Here is a 21,571-nt window from a genome sequence, read left to right on the forward strand (position 1 = left end):
TATCGTATTTCCTATTTTGGTTACATTCGCGTAGTTCTATTGGTTTACAAATGATATATATCGAAAATGTTTATTTAAACATGGAACGCCTGCTTCGGTTCATGTTTCGTGTCGGACCGATTTAGATCGTTGGACCGGAAATTGTTGTGCGCGTACGTTTGCATTAGATCGGGGCATTCGAAGTAAACCACTGTTGAGTCAAGACGTATCACATTGCTTGTCTTGTGGTTTTTTTCTGGATCCCACAACACCGTATCTCCCTTACTATAGTGGAGAGCGCAACACTAACGTGGGTTCATAGTACTTAGTGTTGAGCCTTTGCCGAGTATTCTTTGTGTAGTTTCAGAATTTCGGTAAATTAAGCCCTCCAAACGGAATACGGCTGTGTGTTCTTTTACGTTCCTCGTCTCATCAAGTGTTTCGAGACGATTCTGTGTGGTCTGACTAGGCAATTACAACCCGATGATTTGCAAACTCCTCCATATTCCACTTCCATTTAAAAAAAAAAAAGTGTTACACAAGCACCCAAGATGCCCTAAAAGGCCAGTGCCGAACCTTTGCTTTGGAAGTGCCTCGTACATAAGCTCATGCCGAGCGCTACAATCCATCCCCGAGGAAACACACCAGACACACTCGCACCGCAGATGTGACAGGTCGCATTAGCGTTGTGCACGATCATGCTGAGACCAACTCAAGGGTGCAGGTTTGCCATACGGTGGCGTAAAAATCGTAGAACATTAAAAGGAATAAAATGACCCACACGTTGAAATTATTGTGCAGCGCCGGCGTTCCAAAAAGTTGACATGAAGAATCGGAAGAATGCACCAGATGAGAGAAGGAACTACGGAGGCGTTCTTTGCCATTTTGTTGTGTGTTTCGTTTTGCTAGCAGAAACTGGACATTTGACTGAGTTTCAGGCATTCCACCACTCGATGGCGGTAACAACATCACAACATCCGGCCACCATCAGTTGATTTGGTTCCCTTTAGAGTCTGAGTACTGCTATCTGTGGTGTTATCGTTTTGTTCATCGCGTACCATATTTGTTGGCGAATTGCTACAAGTAGATTGTCTGGTTCTTCGCTCAAAGCATTCCGCCATGCATTTTATTTTTGCTGAAAACGTTTGCGCGTTGCCAAATTATGGCCTGGAACATTTATGCATGCAGCTCAGCAGAATGTACTTGAGGCACTTGTATTATTCGTCACACTTCTTCACTGCAGCGGCTTGAAAGCACCATGTGTAGTTATGCGCATCCCGTCAAGGTAAATTGAGGATGCAATTAAGGAGGCGAGGGGGGGGGGGCAGTGAAAAATTACGCGAGGTCAATCCACTTTTGACATGGGCTCAAATGCAAAGGAAAGACACCATCTTTTATTGATTTGAAAGTGCCTTGGAGAAGTACTTGAAAGGAGACGTGAACGATGCAATAAACAACTGTTTGGATCATTGATGATTATCCCCATTTCTTTTTGATTAGTCAATAGATTTGAGTTTTTAACTCATTCTCTGCCAGACGTGCAAAAATATGTCCAGTCCAGTGCCAGGGTTTTTGTCATTGTCACTCAAATTCCAGGATCCACAATATTGAATTTTAGGACTACATAAACATTCAACGCAGCGTAAGAAACCTTAGACTATCTTCCTTCATCAGATAAAAAAAAGTTAATTCCCAAATGATATGGGTCTGGAATAAAATGAGGTCCAAGTGGGGGCGGCTGGACAAAACGCAAATGATGTCCCAGGGATTCATCTGGGCAATTAAACATTTCTAAAATGGAGGGGCCCCATTTGACCACATCGCCAAAGTATACAAAACAGTTTGAAATAAACCAAAATACATTGATTGGAGCATATTTCTACATTACAAACGCAAAACCATTATTTGAGTAAAATCTATATAAACTAAATTTTAATTCAAGTCAAATAATGTATTCATACATAAAATAAACAAACATTTTTACATTTTCTTGAGTTACGACACAATCAATCCTACGCCATTTTGACATTGTACGGCACAGGTGTCAAAGTCAAGGCCCGCGGGCCAAATCCGGCCCGCCACATCATCACGCGAAAGCAAATTAAACTTGTTAAATTCCACGATGATTGCTAAAATCTGAGCCAAAATGTCATCTTTTTGGATGTCAACCACAATAAAAGGCATTATTCTTGACTTCAGATTTGAAAACGAGTTCTTCATTAATTTGCTGTGTGCTCTATATGTAATATTTGAAGGGATTTAAACATTCTAATGGCTTCCCCAAATTCATAACAGCCCTCGAGAGGAACCCATAACTACAATGTGGCCCGCGGCAAAAAATGACTTTGACACCCCTGTTGTACGGTATGACAGAGAAGACAAAGAGAACAGACTTAGCACAATATTTCTTCCTAATGTCTCTTCTTCTTTTTCTTTCAGCTTTTCCCTTGACGGGGTCACCACAGCAAATCAGTGACCTCCATCTTTAGAGGTTTGATCCGCATGTTTGTTTAGGCCAAGCTTTGACGTCGGACGCCCTTCCTGACACAACTCTCTGTATTTATCCCGGCTTGGGACCGGCGCAAGAAGACTTATGTCGCTTTGTGGCTACAGGACAAGCAACTCGCTCAGTAAAAGGCTCCCAAATACAAAATGGTCATCGGCGCAGCAACATTCAAAAAGCAAAACTACACTCACCATATAATTTAGGAATTAACTCTTTTGTCCTGATGTCTATTGAAACTAATTTACAATGGGCTGTAATAGCTCTGAAATCATTCCCTTTATCAACTAAACTTGAATTATTAACAACTGCTTGCTGCAACAAAAGGTCACGACCTCCGCAGACTTCTTTGATTGTTTCTTCAAAAAAAACAAGGATATGTTTGTTTGCTGCCTCTTTTTAACGTCTTTTAGAGTTTTACTCATGTTCGAACGCTCCATAGAGCAACCATCCGCCATATTCGATGTAAACAATACAATGCACCATGGGTAAATTAATATTTGATTAGCCCTTTCGGCAGTTTCCGGCGGATCGCAAACAAGACCGAAATATCCTCTAACATGACTTTGGAACACATTGAAACAAATGCTCGGTAAGGCAAGATGGCAGGCGAGTAAAGTTAAAACCGCTGAAGAAAAACGGACAGTTTTCAATTGCTGTTTAACAAAATGTGTTTATTAGGCTTTTGTAACAGGAGTACGTCAGATGCGGTGAAGATCACGTCGCAAAATGCGGCAATCGTAATCGACACGCGCCCGTGCCGGCGCACTGGAGTTACCAAATTGCGCCAGCGGCTGTCAAAATGCGTCAATGGCGGAAGGTTGCGGGCCATATGCATCCCTGCTGCCCCCTCATGGGAGGGGAAAACATTGCCAGAGGTCTGACCAGCACTTTATTGGCACTCCCCCAAATGAAAGACCGAACAAATGTTCAATTCCTGAATAAATATGGAATGGCAGTGAAGTCAAGAAAACTCACCCGATCATCGAATACTGTTAACTTTTTGGTCTTGGGTGATATTCATGCTATTTTTTAATAATCATTTTAAATGAACCGAAATCTGTCCTTTCTTTTCATCCCTGGGGTGAAATGAGGGAGGCTATTAAAATGACCGAGCTCCGAAAGGTGAACAACGGTTCCAGCGCCGCCCAATTAAAGCTCATTCATAAAACAAAGAACACAATTATATTTGACATTGACATGCCGCTGTCATTAAAAAGGTTGAATATCTATCATGAAATGACCAAAATACACGTTGCTAAATATGGATGCCAACCGCAAAAATATGAACGTGAATGAAGCCAAGGACCCCGAGAGGAGGCCCAAAGGCCCCCTCTGGATCGCCCTGGACTCGGACTGCAGGTCGACGATGTTGGTCGTCACTTGATGTGCGCTCGGCTCAGCTGCCAGAAAACGCACCAGACTGGAGTAAATCGTTGACGGTCCGATCGACCTTGTTGCCGCGGGCAACCACAGGGGCCTTGTGGGGAAAACTGTCACGGCGTAGCCCTTGCCGCGAGAGTCATATAATGTGGTGGCGCAATCGGCGATGCCCAATAACTTTCAAGTTGCCAACCGACTCCAAAGAACTTTTTGTCATTGCAAAGAGCCGTTGTGAAGCGTCGCCCATTCGGTGGAACATCGCTACACAAATTTAACGAGCCGCAAGCAAAGCCCCCGAAGCGCTTGTTCCTGGAAATCTGCTTGTGGGACCAAATGATAGCAGCAAAGCGCATCAACACATAACGGCAGACGGTGAGGATTTAATCAGGTTTGATTGATGTTATTACTTTGTTTTTGGTTTTTTTGTTAGTTTAATGGTGATGAGTGCAGCTGGTTGGAGGCGGCTCTTCTCATTTTTTCTCGTTCGGCCGCAACCTTCATCGGAACAACTCGAGACCAAGCGGTGACTAAAACAGACATGCTCTGTTGCTCTGGAAATGAGAAGTTTTCTTCAGCCGTCATCTGTACACTTTTGAATGTTTCGGACCTTTCGCCTCCTATCCAAGAGGCTTCGTCAGCGAACTAAAGTCTTACTGGTCGTATCGGCCCTATTTATACATCCCTAATGTCCAGACATGGCGGCGCCGGACACAGCTATGATAGGTCCCTACTCTCAGGTTAGGGGGAGCAGAGGACAACTCCCTGTGGCCCCACTGATTGTTTCTACATTCCTGACTAACGACTGGCCCATTTCCCCCACTCCCCCCGGTATCACCTCATCAGCATTATGAATGTTGCCTAACCTGTTTTGCCTAAGCAGGTTATTGTATGAACGATCCACATTGAACCTCACCCCACCAGACCGGTTTAATGAAGGATTTAGTTGTTTTATGAGAATCGCTTCTTTTACTCCCCTTTCAAACCATCTATGTTCTTTCACTAAGATTTTAACCTCATTGTCGTCAAATGAGTGGTTGCCAGCTTTTAGGTGCAAATGTACTGCCGATTGAGGCCCACTAGTATTATCCCTGCGATGTTGATCAAGTCTTTTTTTGAGAATTTGTTGAGTCTCCCCAATGTACTGCTCTTTACAATTCTTACAATGGATGGAATAAACTACATGACTTTGTTTTTCATTTGGTAGCCTATCTTTTGGATGCACTAATTTTTGCCTTAACGTGTTTATCGGTTTGAAATAAGTAGGAATTTTGTGTTGCCAAAGGACTCTTTGTAATTTTTTCAGAAACTCCTGCAATGTAAGGTACTGGTACTCCTCTCTTTTTTGTATCTTGAGAATTTTTGGTTTCATTCCCTATTCATTCTGACATTTGTTAAACAATCACTGAGTGTACCCACAGTTAGTGAGTGCTCTCCTGATATGTTTTGACTCCTTTTCTCTACCTTCAATGCTAGTTGGTATTAGTTTAGCCCTAAGCTGGAGGGTTCTGATAACTCCTAGTTTGTGTTGTAAAGGGTGGTTAGAGTATTGGTCAGTGTGCGTAGCCTTCCTAAAGACTTCTGTTTTTAGCGCTCTGTCCTCTTTTATAATTACTTTACAATCCAAGAAGGCTAGTTGGTTCTCTTGAATGTCCTCACGAGTAAATTTAATGTTGATGTCTACAGAGTTGAGGTGATCTGTGAAGGAGTGAATATCTTGTTTTTTAATTATGACAAAAGTATCGTCCACATATCTAAACCAGTGTCTAGGTTTTGTCCCCGGGAAGGATGTGAGGGCCTGTTTGGTTCTTTCATGCAGAGAAACGTCCGCCAGCAGTCTCGTCCTCACCACTGAGACTGCTGCTGGGGTTGGGACGGATGTCAAGAGAGAAGTCACATCGTATGATGCCAAAGTTTCCTCAGGTTCCAATATGAGGTCTTTGATCCTCTCTACAAACCCTGTGGTGTTCTGTACGTGATATTCTGTGTTACCAACCAACGGAGCTAAGATAGTTTTTAAATATTTGGCTACATTGTATGTAGAGGAGTCAATGCTACAAACAAAGGGGAACCCTTCTTTATGTATTTTTGGCAGGCCGTAGATATATGGCGTGGCCTCTCCCGGGTATAATCTAAAATACATCTGTTTGTCCATATGTTTTCCATTCCTTTCCTCGGTCAGGGGCGTTCCAGACGTGACGTCACGTCAGGCATCGTCATCAACTCAAAAACAAGACTTCCTGAATATTCAGCGCGAGTCTTAAAACAAAAAATATAGATATGCGGTCGAATCTTTGTAAAATCAGCTCAGTTGAAGTCATTTGAAGTGATTTTACAAATTATGGACACAACTTGTCCGGAGGTGTTGATCCGTGTTGATGGCGAAATTAGAAGGAAAACACATAAATAACGCAATGGTGAATCGTTGTGTGTTGCACCAAGACTACTATTTGATACTAGTTGACACAAATTCCCAGCAGACAAATCAGCCCATTTCCAACGGAGCTTGTGCGCCATCTTGTGCATTTTCTGGGAGCTACATTGGAGTCCAGACGCCTCAAAAAGATACGGAAGGACTTCTTTAATCGATGTCAAACATTTATGCTTTCCTCTTCAGAACTATTTGAATCATATTCATAACTGGATGAGTAACAAGAAAGCATCTTCTCCCAATCTGAAGCCATTGTTTTGATTCTAGAGCAAGGCAAGACGTCCTGGCATGACGTCACTAACAAGGGGGCAGGGCCTTCTAAAACGCACCGAGGTCATTTTGAAGTAGTTTTGGGACACTTTAAGTCATTTTGATTGGTGTTTTGCATTTGACTAAAAATATCAGCCTGCGTGTTTTGAGTATTTTAGATGCTGGAAAAACTTTTTCTGATGTCAGTTAGGAAACAAAAAAGATGGTGTCAGTTGTCCTTTAAGTAACATTACTGAAGCTGCTGGCACATAATTATGTATTGAATTACGTGCCAACAGCCATTATTTTTTTGTTATGCATCACGTCCTCCAGGAGTGTCAACTAGAAAGAGGGATTTCCTCCCCGCCTTCATATTCTACGAAGCCAATCATATGTGAGCTCGGCAGATCGGGGCATGAACTCATTGGCAACACTTCAGCCTTAATATCCGTCGCGTAAACATCCAGCCCTTGACACCTCTGATGTGTCTGTCTGCGTGAGTGTGCGTGAAGCACAGTCCACAGCCAATCGCAAGCGAGCTCAGCTGGAAAAAGGCGCGCAATACAAAATATAACTTACACCATCTCCGTCCGAACATTTTTTTAGATACTGTACCAGCAAAAATATTCGTATGTACTGTTATACGCAACTCGAATGTTCATAAATTGGGGAGTGTCTACGTTTTCCATCAATTTCACGTAAAAGCTCCTTGGTGATTAGTATACAAACTGGCTATGTTTAGATACAATACAAGAAATATTGATTTCTAGAGCACTTTAATAACAGCCGAAGCTGTAACAAAGCTCTTTAACATGGACAGCAATCATATACAGAAAATAAAACTTCGCAAGCTTCTGCAATGCCATTTGACAACATATTCTAGCCTTCCTCACATTTGGTTGACACGTTTAGACATTGCTGGCATGCCGGCCGAAAAAATAAAATAAAAAAAAGATTTTCTCTCAGGCAGAGGGAGATGAGAAGGCCTGGGCAGTCATTTTCCAGTCCTGACATGCTAAGCAAACCTGCAAGAAGCCTCCTTGTCAACACGCTCACAGCAAGGCCAAGAAGAAAAGCGTTCATGATTCATTATTTATTGAGCTGCAAAGCAAAAAACAGAGGGTGTGGGCCGAGCTTGAGAAAGGCCCACAAAGCAAAATGCAACTTTTTGATCCAAAAGCTCATCATTCAGCAATTAGAAAGGCAAGGAATAGGTAATGTTGCTTTTTTGTGAGCCAATCATGATGCCTTAAACTCAAGCGGGAGGTGGGGTGGGGGTGCATTAACACAAGCCTTGTGGTTCAATTTGTTCGCAGAACACTGGAGTAAAACGCTTACCTGGGAGCCTTCTGCTGAGCTGCCAGCGGCTACGATGATGAGACCTACAGGGAAAGATCAAAGGTTACCTTTGGAGACAATCCATGCAAAGCAGAATCGTGTCTTTTTTTAATGAACAATTTCTCGCACTGCTGTTTCAGCGCATTTGGAAAATGCCGTTCCTGGCCCCGGTTTTGCCGCGCGACATTAAATTCGGAGGCGTTATAAGGTCTGAAATGTAAGAACCAGGCAAAGATGATGAATGAGGCAAGGATTTTGTTTAATCTTGGGACTAAGTGGGGCCTGTGACCCACACCAAGATGGCGTGAGCGGCGTCGCTGTTTGGGAAAGCATTTATTAACATTGGTGGGTGTGACGTGATCTGGACGTAATATAATGAAACTAAGAGTGAAACGAAATAAAATGATGTTTTCAATGTGTTCGGACAGTGAAACGTATGCTTTCCTCGGGGAGAAGAGATAAAGAAGGTGGAAGATTTTAAGTACTTGGGGTCAACTGTCCACTGTTTAGGCATCTGTTCACCCTCTAAGATCTTGTTGAATCACCCAGTCAGGAAACCACCGCCACCTCTCCAAGACACTTCCATACCTCGATTGGTAAATCATCAGGCCCGAGTGCCTTTCCCCCCTTCATCCTCTTCAGCGCCCTCCTCACTTCATCCTTGCTAATTGGATTGGATTGGATATGCCTTTATTAGTCTCACAGTGGAGAAATTTACATTTCACAGCAGCAAATGAATGCTTGCGTTCCTTCAGTGACGTGACGTGAGGACTCGTCACCAACTCAAAAACAAGACTTGCGGAATATTCAGCGCAAGTCTTAAAACGTAAAATATAGCTATATGCGGTGGAATCTTTGTAAAACACACTCAGTAGAAGTCATTTGAAGCCATTTTACAAATTGTGGACACAACGTCTACTGAGCGTATTTTACAAAGATTCCACCGCATATATCTATATTTTACGTTTTAAGACTTGCGCTGAATATTCAGGAAGTCTTGTTTTCGAGTAGATGACGATGCCCGAAGTGACATCACGGAGTCAACGCCCGTGACCGAGAAAGCGACACACAATGCAGTTTGTGTACTTTTTTTCATCTGAAAACACTGTGTCGATCACGAAATTAGAAGGAAAACGACATAAATAATGCGATGGTGAATCGTTGTGTGTCGCAGCCAATTGCGGTAACACGCATAAATAAGATGTAAGTTGACACAAATTCCCGGCGGACAAATCAGCCCATTTCCAACGGAGCTTGTGCGGCATCTTGTGCATTTTTTGGGCGCTACATTGGAGTCCAGATGGCTCCAATTTATACGGAAGGACTTCTTTAATCGATGTCAAAAATGTGTGCTTTCCTCTTCAGAACTATTTGAATGCTATTCATAACTGGATGAGTAACAAGAAAGCATCTTCTCTGAATCTGAAGTCTCTGAAGCCATTGTTTTGATTCTGCAGCAAGGCAGTGTGTGACCAATAGTGACGGCACGAACAAGGGGGCGGGACTTTCTGAATCTACCCTGCTCATTTTGTGGCAGATTTTTGGACACTTGAGGTCATTTTTATTGGCGTTTTGCATCTGACTAAAGTGTTTTGGGTATGTTAGATGCTATAAAACATTTTTCTGATGTCAGTTAGGAAACAAAGAAATGTTGCCGGTTGTCCTTTGAAGGACAACCGGCACCATTTTTTCACCAATAAAAATGACTTAAAGTGTCCAAAAACTACTTCAAATTGAACCCGGAAGTGGACAGTTTCAGATGGTCCCACCCCCTTGTTCATTGTGTAACGCCAAGACGTCTTGCCTTGCTCGAGAATCAAAACAATGGCTTCAGATTCGGAAAAGATGCTTTCTTGTTACTCATCCAGTTATGAATAGCATTCAAATAGTTCTGAAGAGGAAAGCATACATTTGCAATGGATTAAAGAATTTATTCCGGTCATTTTGATGCATCTGGAGAGAAATGTAGTGACAAACTCTTTAGTACTCACAGTACCCAAAAAAGGCAGAAGAGGGCGACAAAGCTCCGTGGAAAATGTCTCCTGGGACGTTTTGTGAGCGAACATCAAATATACTGTAGAAGTGTTGGCGCAACACACAACGATTCACCATCGCATTGTTTTTGTGTTTTCCTTCTAATTTTGCCATCAACACGAAGTTTTCAGACCAAACAAAGTACCACAAAATGCATTGGGGTGATGCAAGGTATGTCCTTTCTCGGTGAGGGGTGTTCCTTCAGTGACGTAGGGTGAGGACTCGTCACCAACTCAAAAACAAGACTTCCGGAATATTCAGCGCAAGGTAAAATATAGCTATATGCGGTGGAATCTTTGTAAAATACGCCCAGTAGAAGTCATTTGAAGCCATTTTACAAATTACAGACACAACTTGTCCGGAGACGTCGGTTGTCCATTAAGTTCACGGTGACTAGATGAGATGATTGGCAGCAGGTGTGTACAAGCAGGGAGGCGCGACCCCCCCCACCTGCTGCCGAATCCGAATGTGACAGCAAATGAACAAATGAACGGCACATATACAGTGGCAATTTTGCAGTTTGATGACACGGGAGAAAACGTCTATAACTTATCATAATAATAATTGGACCCCCATGATCAAACTCTATGCCAACACTGGTTCAACAAAATGGTGACCTCTATTAGACGTCCATGTTGAAAAAGCTAACGTGCTGCGCTCGCCATTAGGGGAGAACTTGAGAGTGTTGATGAAGACATAAAAGCAGCAGTTCTCCAGCAACAAGCCTGCTGATGTTCATTATGCAGCCGTGCCGTTCGTAATAAAAATGTCTCATAAGGATATACATATTTCCCTGCGAGGCCCGAGACGGCTGTTATAAGCGAGTGTTTGCTGCTGGTCAGACGTGATTCCTCGCGCTGGGAGGGAATGTCATCTATTTTTCAAAGGCTCCATTTGACTTGAAAAAACACTTTGAGTGTCCGCGCTTAGGCCCGAGGTAAAGTCACCCGTTCGGATGGAGAGAAACACCAAGTGGAATTAACACACCGGCCGGGCCAGTTGTGCAAAAATGACAAAAAAAGGGCACAAGCGAAGTCCCTTTCGCATTGTCCATCCAAGCCAACTTTAGTCAGCATGTCATTTTACCACCAAACAATAATGTCATGACACACATTATATATTCTCACATTACATCATATATTCTTACAGCTTGCATGCAAATACATGTGCTGTACAGTAGCGTGAATGTGATTCTTTGAGTGAATCTTTTGCTGTTTGAGATTCAATTGTTGCATGACTCAAGTCACATTCCAGGTTCTCAAGCCTGCATTGAATGCATACCATGCATGAGTCACTTGTTTGTGACGTACGTGTTCGTAAGCACTTAAAAAAAACAACATTATTATTAGTAGTAGTATGATTATTATGATTATTATTATGATTTCTACCTTTCTGGCTATCTAGCTAGCTGGCTATCTATTTGCCATCTATTAGCTATCTGGCTGGCGCGCTAGCTATCTAGCTGGTTATCTATTACGTAGTTATACAGGTACCTAGCTAGCTGTCTATTAGCTATCTATTAGCTAGCTATCTATTTCAGTTACTTCCGGGTTGCGCGTGTGGCTGCCGCGTGTGGCTGCCGCTGCTCACCCACATAAAAACTTGTCCCGTTACTGAAAAGTGACCTTGAGAATTTTTAAAGGCGCTTAGAAATGAAATTTATTATTATTATTATTATATCATTCATCACAGATTGGTTAATATATACCCAGTCGAACCTCGATTAAATGTACTGTATTTTCAAAACCAAAAGGCGCACTAGAAACTCTTGTGTATGAATGCATGGACGGAGTTCCAAAATAGGCAGACTGTTGGGTGACTTTTATGTCTGCTTGACAGACTGATGTTGTGCTGACACAACTGCTTTTATGGCAGCATCACAATCACTTTTGCAGTCCGAAAAGTCACAGTTGGAACGTGGCCCAGGTGTTTGCTTCTGCTGCTGTTCCTTCTAATTGTGTTCTCAGAGTCTCCCCTCTCAAATGTACCTCGTGGAGAAAGTGGGCCCAAAGGCAAACAAAAAACTGTGGCCGCAGATTTGGGCCGAGCGGACACATACATTCGTCGCCGCCATTTATATTCCACATGGGAAACTATGCCCTGAGGCCACTGAAACACGAACGACTGTGGCAAACAAATGAGCTTTTGGCACAGGCACGAGCCATCATCATGTCTTACGGTCACATGGCCGGCCGGCCGGCCGCCCGTATTGCGTGAGTCGAGTCTGGAGGGGGTTCATTAAGGCGACAGGCAATTTGTGGTTATGGAATCAAACCGCAGCAAGACGTGTGCCCGCAGACTCAATATGTCCGAAAGCAGCTTTCACTAAGCTTTATGAAGGCACGGAGCACGTGATACATGAGTACAAATCTGACAGCACGAAACCAAATAAAAATGTTGATTGAATACAGTGATCCCTCGCTACTTCGCGGTTCACTTATTGCGGCTTCAGTGCATCACAGATTGTTTTTCAGGGGAAATTTATTTATTTGTTTGTTTATTTATTAGTGGCATACAAATGTGCAAACAAACAAAGCACAATAAAATCAAACGCACTGGCTTTGAACAGCTCATGGAGCATTCTGCTTCTAGAAATCGGGCCGGCTTATAAAAATCTTCTTGCTAAAAAAAAGAAAGAGTGCCAACAACTACCGATTAACAATGTTCTTCTCTCGGAGAAAGATTCTGTCACATTCCTCCTCTGCGCCAGCAGCGGGTCCCTCCCATCCCCTCCCTGCTCTCCGGACTCACTCACCTGTTTCTCATTCCCTTAATTGTGCCTTCTGGCCAAAAAAAAGCCACCCATTCCATTCGGTCCACGCCGGTATAATCTCCGTTATTCCCTGTCACCCGGCAGTATGCAGGTCTGTTACGCTGTTCTGCCCGTTTGCCTTATGTGTCTCAGTAAAGACCGCTCTGGAATTTACCGTCTCCACCGTGTATTTCGGATCCACCCCTCACTACTTTCTCTTCGTCCCTCGAGTCCCGTCACCACTCCTCGAGCGGACGTGACGTAATACACCGGCCAACCAAGGATCTCGCCGGTGGAGACAAATTCGAATCCGCCCTGGCCCATCAGGCGGAGCGTTTGAGCCACATCGCGTCCTCGCTGGTTCAACGCCTACAGGAGGTCGAGACACGCCTCGCTACCCTGACGGCCTCTTCCTCCCCCCCGTGAGTAGTCGCGAGCTCTCCCTGCCACACCCCTCACGCTACGAAGGCGAACCCGGGCGCTGTGCTCAATTCTTGATGCAGTGCACGCTGGTTTTTGAATAACAACCTCCGCCTTCGTTAGCGATGAGGCTAAAGTGGCCTTCATCACCAGCCTGCTCACGAGCCAGGCCGAGTCATGGGTATTGGCCGTCCGGGACTCCCAGCCCGAACTTTGCAGTTCCTACCCAGACTTTGTGGCCGAGCTGCGCCAAGTGTTCCACCACCCGGTCACAGAGTGCGAGTCTGAGGGACTCCTCCACGACTGCGTGCAAGGAACGCCTTCGGCCGCTGAGTACTCCATCGACTTCCGCGCTGAGAGGAGTGTTTCGTCGCGGACTGAGCACCGCTCTCAAAGGAGAGTTGACCACCCGCGATGCTGGCACCACACCCTCAGCGAGATGATCGATGTAGTCATCTGCCTGGACCATCGCCTCCGGGAGCGACAGCGGGAGCAAAGTACCCAGCGGTCCGGCGAACCCGTAAACGAGCAGCGGACGACCACACCCGACGGTGACGAGCAGGCACGACGCCAGGAGGAGTTCCCCGAGCCGCTGCAGGTGGGGAGCGGGGGCGATCGAGCCAACCCCAGGGGTCGCCGCACTCAAGGACCCCGCCGGACTGTTAGGGTAAAGCGGATCACTGCACCCTTTAAACTCAGGTTAGCAGGTAACCATGCCGAACACCGCCAATTCCTGCTCATGCCCTCCCGCAACGTGCCACTCGTGCTGGGCCTCCCTTGGCTCAGCACTCATGACCCTTCCATCTCGTGGGAGGGTCCCCCCATACAGGGTTGGGGCCCCTACTGCTATGCCAATTGCCTACGGTCAGCTACGGCAGGGCGAGACCCCTCCCGCGGCGGCGTGCTCAAAGAGATATGTCTCGAGGGCGTGTCGCGTTGTTACCATGATCAGCGGGAGGCGTTCAGTAAGGACAACGCGCAATCCCTGCCACCTCACCGACCGTATGACTGTGCCATCGAACTGCAACCGGAGGCTCCACTACCGGATTGCAGACCACCGCCTCTGTTCCCCACCCAGGAGGGGCAGGTGGAGGTCCCGTCCATCGAACACCACCTGAGACGGTCCCATCGAGTGTAGAAGGAGACCAGAGCCGCCCTGTCGCGCACGGCATCCCGGAACCAACATATTGAAGATCGTCGTCGCTGCCAGGCACCAACTTACCAGGTCGGGCAGGAGGTGGCTGTCCACAGGGGATCTCCGGTTGACCGGGACATCGGGTAAACTGGGACCACGGTTCGTGGGTCCCTTCCCCATCTAGGTCCGGCTGCCACCCACGATGAGGATCCCCCCCCCCCCCCCCCCCCCCCCCCCCCCCCCCCCCCCCCCGATTGGTGGACTGCGACCCGTCTACATCGTGCGGGAGATAGTGTACTCTAGGCGCAATAAAACCTCTAAAAAGAGGTTTTACTTTTTGTTTCATTCTGCAGTATGTACAGTTTTGCATTGTGTAAAAAAAAGCTGACTACATTGTACTTCGCAGATTTCACCTATCGCGGGATATTTTTGGGACATATCTCCCGCGATAAACGAGGGTTCACTGTACTGCTAAGTATATTTGATAATATGAGTAACAAAGTGATTGAAAATGTTTTTGTACCAAATGATGCTGATCATTGTGTCTACAGCAGAGAGTCTGAAAATGAGAAAGTCATTCTGTTAGTGTGGGTGGATTAATCATAGCGGCAAGTAACGATACCCTACTGAGTGATGAAAAAGAAATGTTGACGAGAAGGTTTAAGATGAAAGATATGGGTCCACTTAAACACTTCCTGGGTATTGACTTTGAATAAAGTGAAGGAGAGTTTAAAATAACTAAAAAAAAAACACATCGAGAGGATCGATGAGAAGGTTTCTTCAGCCGTCATCTGTACAAAAGTGAAGGTTTCGGACGTTTCGCCTCCTATCCAAGAGGCTTCGTCAGCGAACTAAAGTCTGACTGGTCGTATCGGCCCCATTTATATATCCCTAATGTCCAGACCTGGTGGCGCCGGACACAGCTATGATAGGTCCCTACTCTCAGGTTGAGGGGGGCGCGGGACCCCCCCCTGTGGCCCCACTGATTGTTCCTACATTCCTGACTAACGATTGGCCTATTACACCCACTCCCCCCGGTATCACCTCATCAGCATAACGACCCTCATCAGCCTTGCGAAAGTTGCCTAACCTGTTTTGCCTGAGCAGGCTATTGTATGAACGATCCAAATTGAACCTCACACCACCAGACCGGTTTAATGAAGGATTTTGTTGTTTTATAAGAATCGCCTCTTTTACCCCCCTTTCAAACCATCTAATAATAATAATAATACATTTTATTTCAAGCGCCTTTCAAAACACCCAAGGACACTTCACAATAAAAACAATAGAACACAGCACATAACAATAAAACCATAAGTAAAATGATAAATAATAAAATAGAGAGAATTAGACATTGAAAGCAATTTTAAACAAATGGGTTTTGAGATGAGCCTTGAAAATAGGGAGGGAGTCAATATTACGGATGTTGGGTGGGAGTGAATTCCAGAGTTTGGGAGCAGAGCGGCTGAAAGCTCTGCATCCCATCGTGGTGAGACGGGCAGAGGGCACATAGAGGTGAAGGGAGGATGAGGATCTGAGGGACCGAGAGGGAACAGAGATTTGAAGCAGGTCAGAAAGATAGGGAGGAGCAAGGTTATGGATGGCTTTGAAAGTAAACAGAAGTATTTTGAATTCGATACGATGTTTAACCGGTAGCCAGTGGAGTTGCTGGAGTACAGGGGTGATGTGGTGAAAGGAGGGTGTTTTGGTGATGATCCGGGCTGAAGAATTTTGGACGAGTTGGAGTTTATGGATAAATTTCTGATTGACACCGAAGAGGAGTGCGTTGCAATAATCGATGCGGGAGGTGACAAGACTGTGGATAAGGATAGCAGCGGAGTGAGGGGTGAGCGAGGGACGGAGACGGTTAATATTACGGAGGTGGAAATAAGCAGACCGAGTAATGTTATTAATATGGGAGTGAAAGGAAAGTGAGCTATCGAGGATGACACCCAGACTCTTGACCTGAGGGGAGGGGGACACGGTAGAACTGTCAATGGTGAGGGAGAAACTGTTAGTTTTGTGGAGGGTGGATTTGGTACCGACAAGAAGAAGTTCAGTTTTTTCACTGTTGAGCTTGAGAAAGTTATGGGAAAGCCAGGATTTAATTTCTGAGAGGCAACATGAGAGGGATGAAGGTGGAAGAGAAGCGTCGGGTTTGCTGGAGAGGTAGAGTTGGGTGTCATCCGCGAAGCAGTGAAAGTGAATGCCAAACTTACGGAAAATATTGCCAAGAGGAAGTAGGTAGATAATAAAGAGAAGTGGCCCCAGGACAGACCCTTGAGGCACACCAGAGGACACCGGAGAGGACCGTGAGGTGAACGAGTTGATTTGGATGAATTGTGCGCGATCAGAGAGATAGGAGTGAAACCAGCGGAGTGGGGTGTGGCTGATGCCTAGGGTGGAAAGTCTGTCGAGAAGGATAGGGTGGGAAATGGTGTCAAAAGCTGAGGTCAGGTCGAGAAGAATGAGGATGGAGAGTGAACCGGCATCGGCTGCCATAAAAAGATCATTCGTGATTTTTATGAGAGCCGATTCAGTACTGTGGCGGGGGCGGAAACCAGACTGGAATTGTTCGTAGAGGTTATTGTGAGTGAGGTGTGAGTGAAGCTGGGAAACAACTGTCTTTTCAAGAATTTTGGCGATGAATGGAAGGTGGGAAATTGGACGTAGGTTATTGAAATCGTTTGGGTCTGAGCCAGGTTTTTTCAAGATTGGAGTGACAGCTGCGGTTTTGAGTGGGATAGGAACAATTCCAGTTGATAATGAGGAGTGAATAATAGTAGAAATAAATGGGAGAAGAGAGGGTAGGCAGGACTTGATAAGGATAGTGGGGAGGGGATCGAGTTGACAGGAGGAGTTCTTGGATTTAGTGATAATGTCTGAGATTATAGAGGGATGTGGGAGTGCAAAAGCGGAAAAAAGTTTGGAAGGAGTAGAAAGGCTGGGAGAAGGGGGACGGACAGAGGACCCGAGGTGCTGATGGATTTTGTTGATCTTTTCGCTAAAAAACATCAGCAGAGTGTTGCATGTCTCAGAGGAATAAAAGTGTGAGGGGAGAGAGATAGGAGATTGTGTGATTTTGTGATAGAGGGAAAAGAGGGCCCGAGAGTTACCAGAATTTGAATCAATGAGTCCAGAGTAATAAAGCGATTTTGCGCGTGAGATAGAGTCCTTATAAAGGGTAAGGTGAGTTGCATACATGTCCTTGTGGATAGTGAGCCCGGACTTTCTGTAAAGTCTTTCAAGTTGGCGAGTCTTTGTCTTGATGGAGCGGAGATGGGGGGTGAACCAGGGTGCAGGTCGGGTAAATTGAACAGACCGGGACTTTAGAGGAGCAAGGGCGTTGAGGGTGTTCGTGAGGTCCGCGTTGTACCGGGAGACAAGTTCATCAGGAGAAGAGTTGTGGTCCAGAGTCAGGGTGGCAATCATCTCAGCAAGGGTGGCAACGTTGATGTCCTTGATGTTGCGATATGTGATGACACGGGGTGGTTTGGGGAGAGAGAGAGTGATGGAAACATTGAATGAAACCAGGAAATGGTCTGTTATAGGGATTTCATTAGCTGTGCAATTCTTAGGGGTAAGGCCAGACATGCAGATGAGGTCCAGGGTGTGGCCTTTTATGTGGGTGGGAAAATCCGAGAATTGGTGCAGACCAAGGCTGTCGAGTGAGGAGGTGAAGTCTTTAGTGAGGGGAAGAGTGGAATTGTCCATGTGGATGTTGAAGTCTCCGAGAATAATTATATTCGGTGACAGGGTGGAGAGGTGTGTGAGGACCTCAGAGAATTCTTTTAGAATGTTCTTTCGCTAAGATTTTAACCTCATTGTCGTCAAATGAGTGGTTGCTAGCTTTTAGGTGCAAATGTACTGTCGATTGAGGCCCACTAGTATTATCCCTGCGATGTTGATAAAGTCTTCTTTGGAGAATTTGTTGAGTCTCCCCAATGTACTGCTCTTTACAATTTTCATTCTTACAATGTATGGAATAAACTACATGACTTTGTTTTTCATTTGGTAGCCTATCTTTTGGATGCACTAATTTTTGCCTTAACGTGTTTATCGGTTTATCGGGAGAATCAGAATACCTTTATTCGTCCCACAATGGGGAAATTTATCTACTGCTGCGTACACTTCAATATGACACACGATATGAATTGCAATACAATTCTTTTGTTGATGATTTTATTGCCCTAAAAACAATCACAATCTTTGCCTCTTTTTATTTCAGCAGATATTCCCTTTGAAAAAAAGCCATGTTGTTTTGTAACAAAATAAACACTCTGTAAAGAACCGCCACATCTTTCATCTACTGTATATATATATATATTGCCTTACTATTTATTCTATATTGAAACTCGAAATATGAAGCACGAATATTTGCGGGAAATAAATACATCAGCTCGCCCGAAATGTTACAGACAAGTCAGGGGCTACAAAATCAAATACAGTCGGGCATGGAAATGCAACCCTTTCACAAAATGACTCTGGCATAAAAACTATAAACTGCACGCTATTTCAAGACTTTCAAGGACACTTTACAGTGTCTCCTGGAGAGTTTTGAAAGGTGCTTATAAATGAAATGTATTATTATTATTATTATTATTATTATTATTATTATTATTATTCAAAAGCCAAATGTCATCAGGCAAATATTTACAAAAACCTCAACGAAATTACTCCTGTACAATCAAGTACGGTATTCCAAGTACGGTATTCCTACTCCGTTGCTTGCCCCCACTGGCATTTCGGTCGTTTTTCAATGTTACGGCATTTATCCTGCAAACTTCATCGGTAAGTTGTCAGCCAACACTTGTGGAACGTTTACGTTGAAGTTACACGTCTTTTTTGCGGTGTGATGTAAACAAAAAGAGAAAAGCATCGTTTCTCCCCCAAAAAAGTGAAGGCGGACAACTCACCGAGGGAGAGCAACTGCAAGCCGGCGACGTACGACTGCCTATCCCCAAGCATTGTGGTCTCGGTTGGTCGAGGCCCGGTGACACCAGCCCCGGCTCCACGCGGGAAGCTCGGCGTGTCGGGGGCTATCTCAGCGCGGCCACAAGGTACATGAGACGCGACGTCGCAGCAGCTCTCGAACACTTTGACGAGCAAACGGGGGATTGAGGTGAGGAGAGAGGAAGAACCTCTGCAAGCTTTCGCTCGCTCAGCCAGTTCTCTTCTCTCGTGGTGGGAGGAGGCTTTGTCACTCGAGCACCGTGGCTCGGGGGCGCCCTCTGGAGGGTCTGAACTGAGCATCCAGGTGTCCTGAATATCATTTCCTCTATTGATAACCACTGACAGAATATTGAGTTTTAGGACAACATAAACATTGAAACTAGCGTTAGAAACCTTAGAATCGCTTCTTAATCATCAAACAAAAGCTAACTGAACAATCTACATCGATACGTTTGTGTAAGCTTTCAGTCGTACAGGAGTGGTCCATCGATGAAAAGGTTTCTTCAGCCGTCATCTGTACTTCTTTGAAGGTGTCGGACGTTTTGCTTCTTATCCAAGAAACTTCGTCAGCAAACTACAGTCTTACTGGTAGTTTAGGCCCTATATATATATACATCCCTACTGTCCAGACATGGCGGTGCCGGACTCTGCTCTGATAGGTCCCTGCGCTCAGGTTGGGGGGAGCAGAGTTTCTTGGATAAGACGCGAAACGTCCGACACCTTCAAAGAAGTACAGATGACGGCTGAAGAAACCTTTTCATCGATGGACCATCGATGGATGAAAAGGTTTCTTCAACCGTCATCTGTACTTCTTTGAAGGTGTCAGACGTTTCGCTTTTTATCCAAGATGCTTCTTCAGCGAACTAAAGTCTTACTGGTAGTGTAGTATCGGCCTTATATATATAACCCTACTGTCCAGACATGGCGATGCCGGACACTGCTCTGACAGGTCCCTGCTCTCAGGTTGTGGGGACCAGTGTCATGATCTGGTTGGCGACCAACGGGTGGCGCTGTCGGCCCCGCCTGCACCTGCACAGGTGCTGGTCGTTTTAATCAGTGACACTTAAAAGGACTCCCGGCACGACCATCCGGTGTCGGTTCATTGTTTGTTGCATGCTTTGTCTGCAATCGCATGCATTGTATGCTGTGCATGTGTTTGTTTAACATTGGCGGACTTTTACACTTGGTTTTCTTTTGATACTTTGTATTTTTTCTGTTCAGTTGATTTTGATGTTTTACATTTTGTTCCTGCTGACTTTATTTTAATACAATTTGTCAAACACAACCTCCTGCTCCCTCCTGCCTGCTTTTTGGGATCCGCACCCGCCATCACCACCTCGCAAAACGTGACAAGCAGAGGGCTAATCTCTGCGTCTCCTATTGTGCTGACTAAACGACTGGCCTGATTGCCCCACTTGCTCCGGTATTACCTCATCAGCATTACTAATCCTATGATGCCTAAGCAGGCTGTTATACGAACGATCTAAATTGAACCTCTAATTTTTGCCTTAAAGTGTTTATCGGTTTTAAGGCCACAGCTCGGTCGCTTCATCGCTAGGCACAAAATGACATCTTTTTGTTGGTAACAACGTGCCGTGACAACCAAATTACTCTATTTTTTTCCTTCATGCAATGTCACAAAAATAGTCGGAATCATCCAAAAAACGCTGTTCAAACATTAATCGTGAATGTTTTAACAATAAAGGAAGTTATGACTGTCACGGTTTGTGAGGTGGTGATGGTTGTGGTTCTCAAATAAGCAGGCAGGAAGGAACAGCAGGTTGTATTTGACTAATTGGATTAAAATAAAGTCAGCCGGAACAAAGTCAAACACATCAAAGTCATCCAAACAGAAAAGTACAATGTATCTAAGAAAACCATGAGTAAAAATATGCCAAGATGAAACAAACCTGACAGGGTGCAGCAAACACATACAATGACCCGACACAGAATGGTCGTGCCGGGAGTCCTTTCAACTGCCACTGATTGGAACGACCACCACCTGTGCAGCTGCAATCGTGGCCCGACAGCGCTATCCGTTGGTCGCCAACCAGAACGTGACAGTCTGCCACTGATTGGAATGACCACCACCTGTGCAGGTGCAGGCGGGGCCGACAGCGCCACCCGTTGGTCGTAAACTAGATCGTGACAAAGACATTTCAAAAAGCGGGCAAAAACGTTTCAAACTGAGCAAAGAGAAACATTTTGAGTCAAGATACGCATCGGGAATGGCAACATGTGCCATCAAGGCCATTTCAGGAGAGCGACCACAGTCTCCTGTTGTTTGTTTGGCTTCCGGAAAATCCTACACCATCCTTGGCCACAGACATGCAGCTAGTTTATCCCGCCGCCTGAATCCTGGGTGCGCCCAGCCCAAAACGTCAATGTGACTCTCTC

At 45.1% G+C, this 21,571-nt stretch overlaps 1 protein-coding gene across 1 annotated transcript in view; it reads right to left on the bottom strand.

Annotated features, from left to right (window-relative positions):
- b3glcta (beta 3-glucosyltransferase a) overlaps nt 1-19,387 on the bottom strand; it is a 47,282-nt gene extending 27,895 nt beyond the window's left edge. Inside the window, exons 1-2 of the mRNA XM_089014219.1 lie at nt 19,138-19,387; nt 7,881-7,924 (exon numbers count right to left, since the gene is read on the bottom strand). Coding sequence (XP_088870345.1) covers nt 7,881-7,924; nt 19,138-19,189 — 96 coding nt within the window. The 5' untranslated portion in view covers nt 19,190-19,387. The remainder of the gene's footprint in view (nt 1-7,880; nt 7,925-19,137) is intronic.
- Nucleotides 19,388-21,571: the final 2,184 nt, after the last annotated feature.

The sequence above is a fragment of the Hippocampus bargibanti genome, linkage group LG14, assembly GCF_051943395.1.
Source record: "Hippocampus bargibanti isolate YZ-2025 linkage group LG14, ASM5194339v1, whole genome shotgun sequence".
NCBI classification, from domain to species: Eukaryota; Metazoa; Chordata; class Actinopteri; order Syngnathiformes; family Syngnathidae; genus Hippocampus; species Hippocampus bargibanti.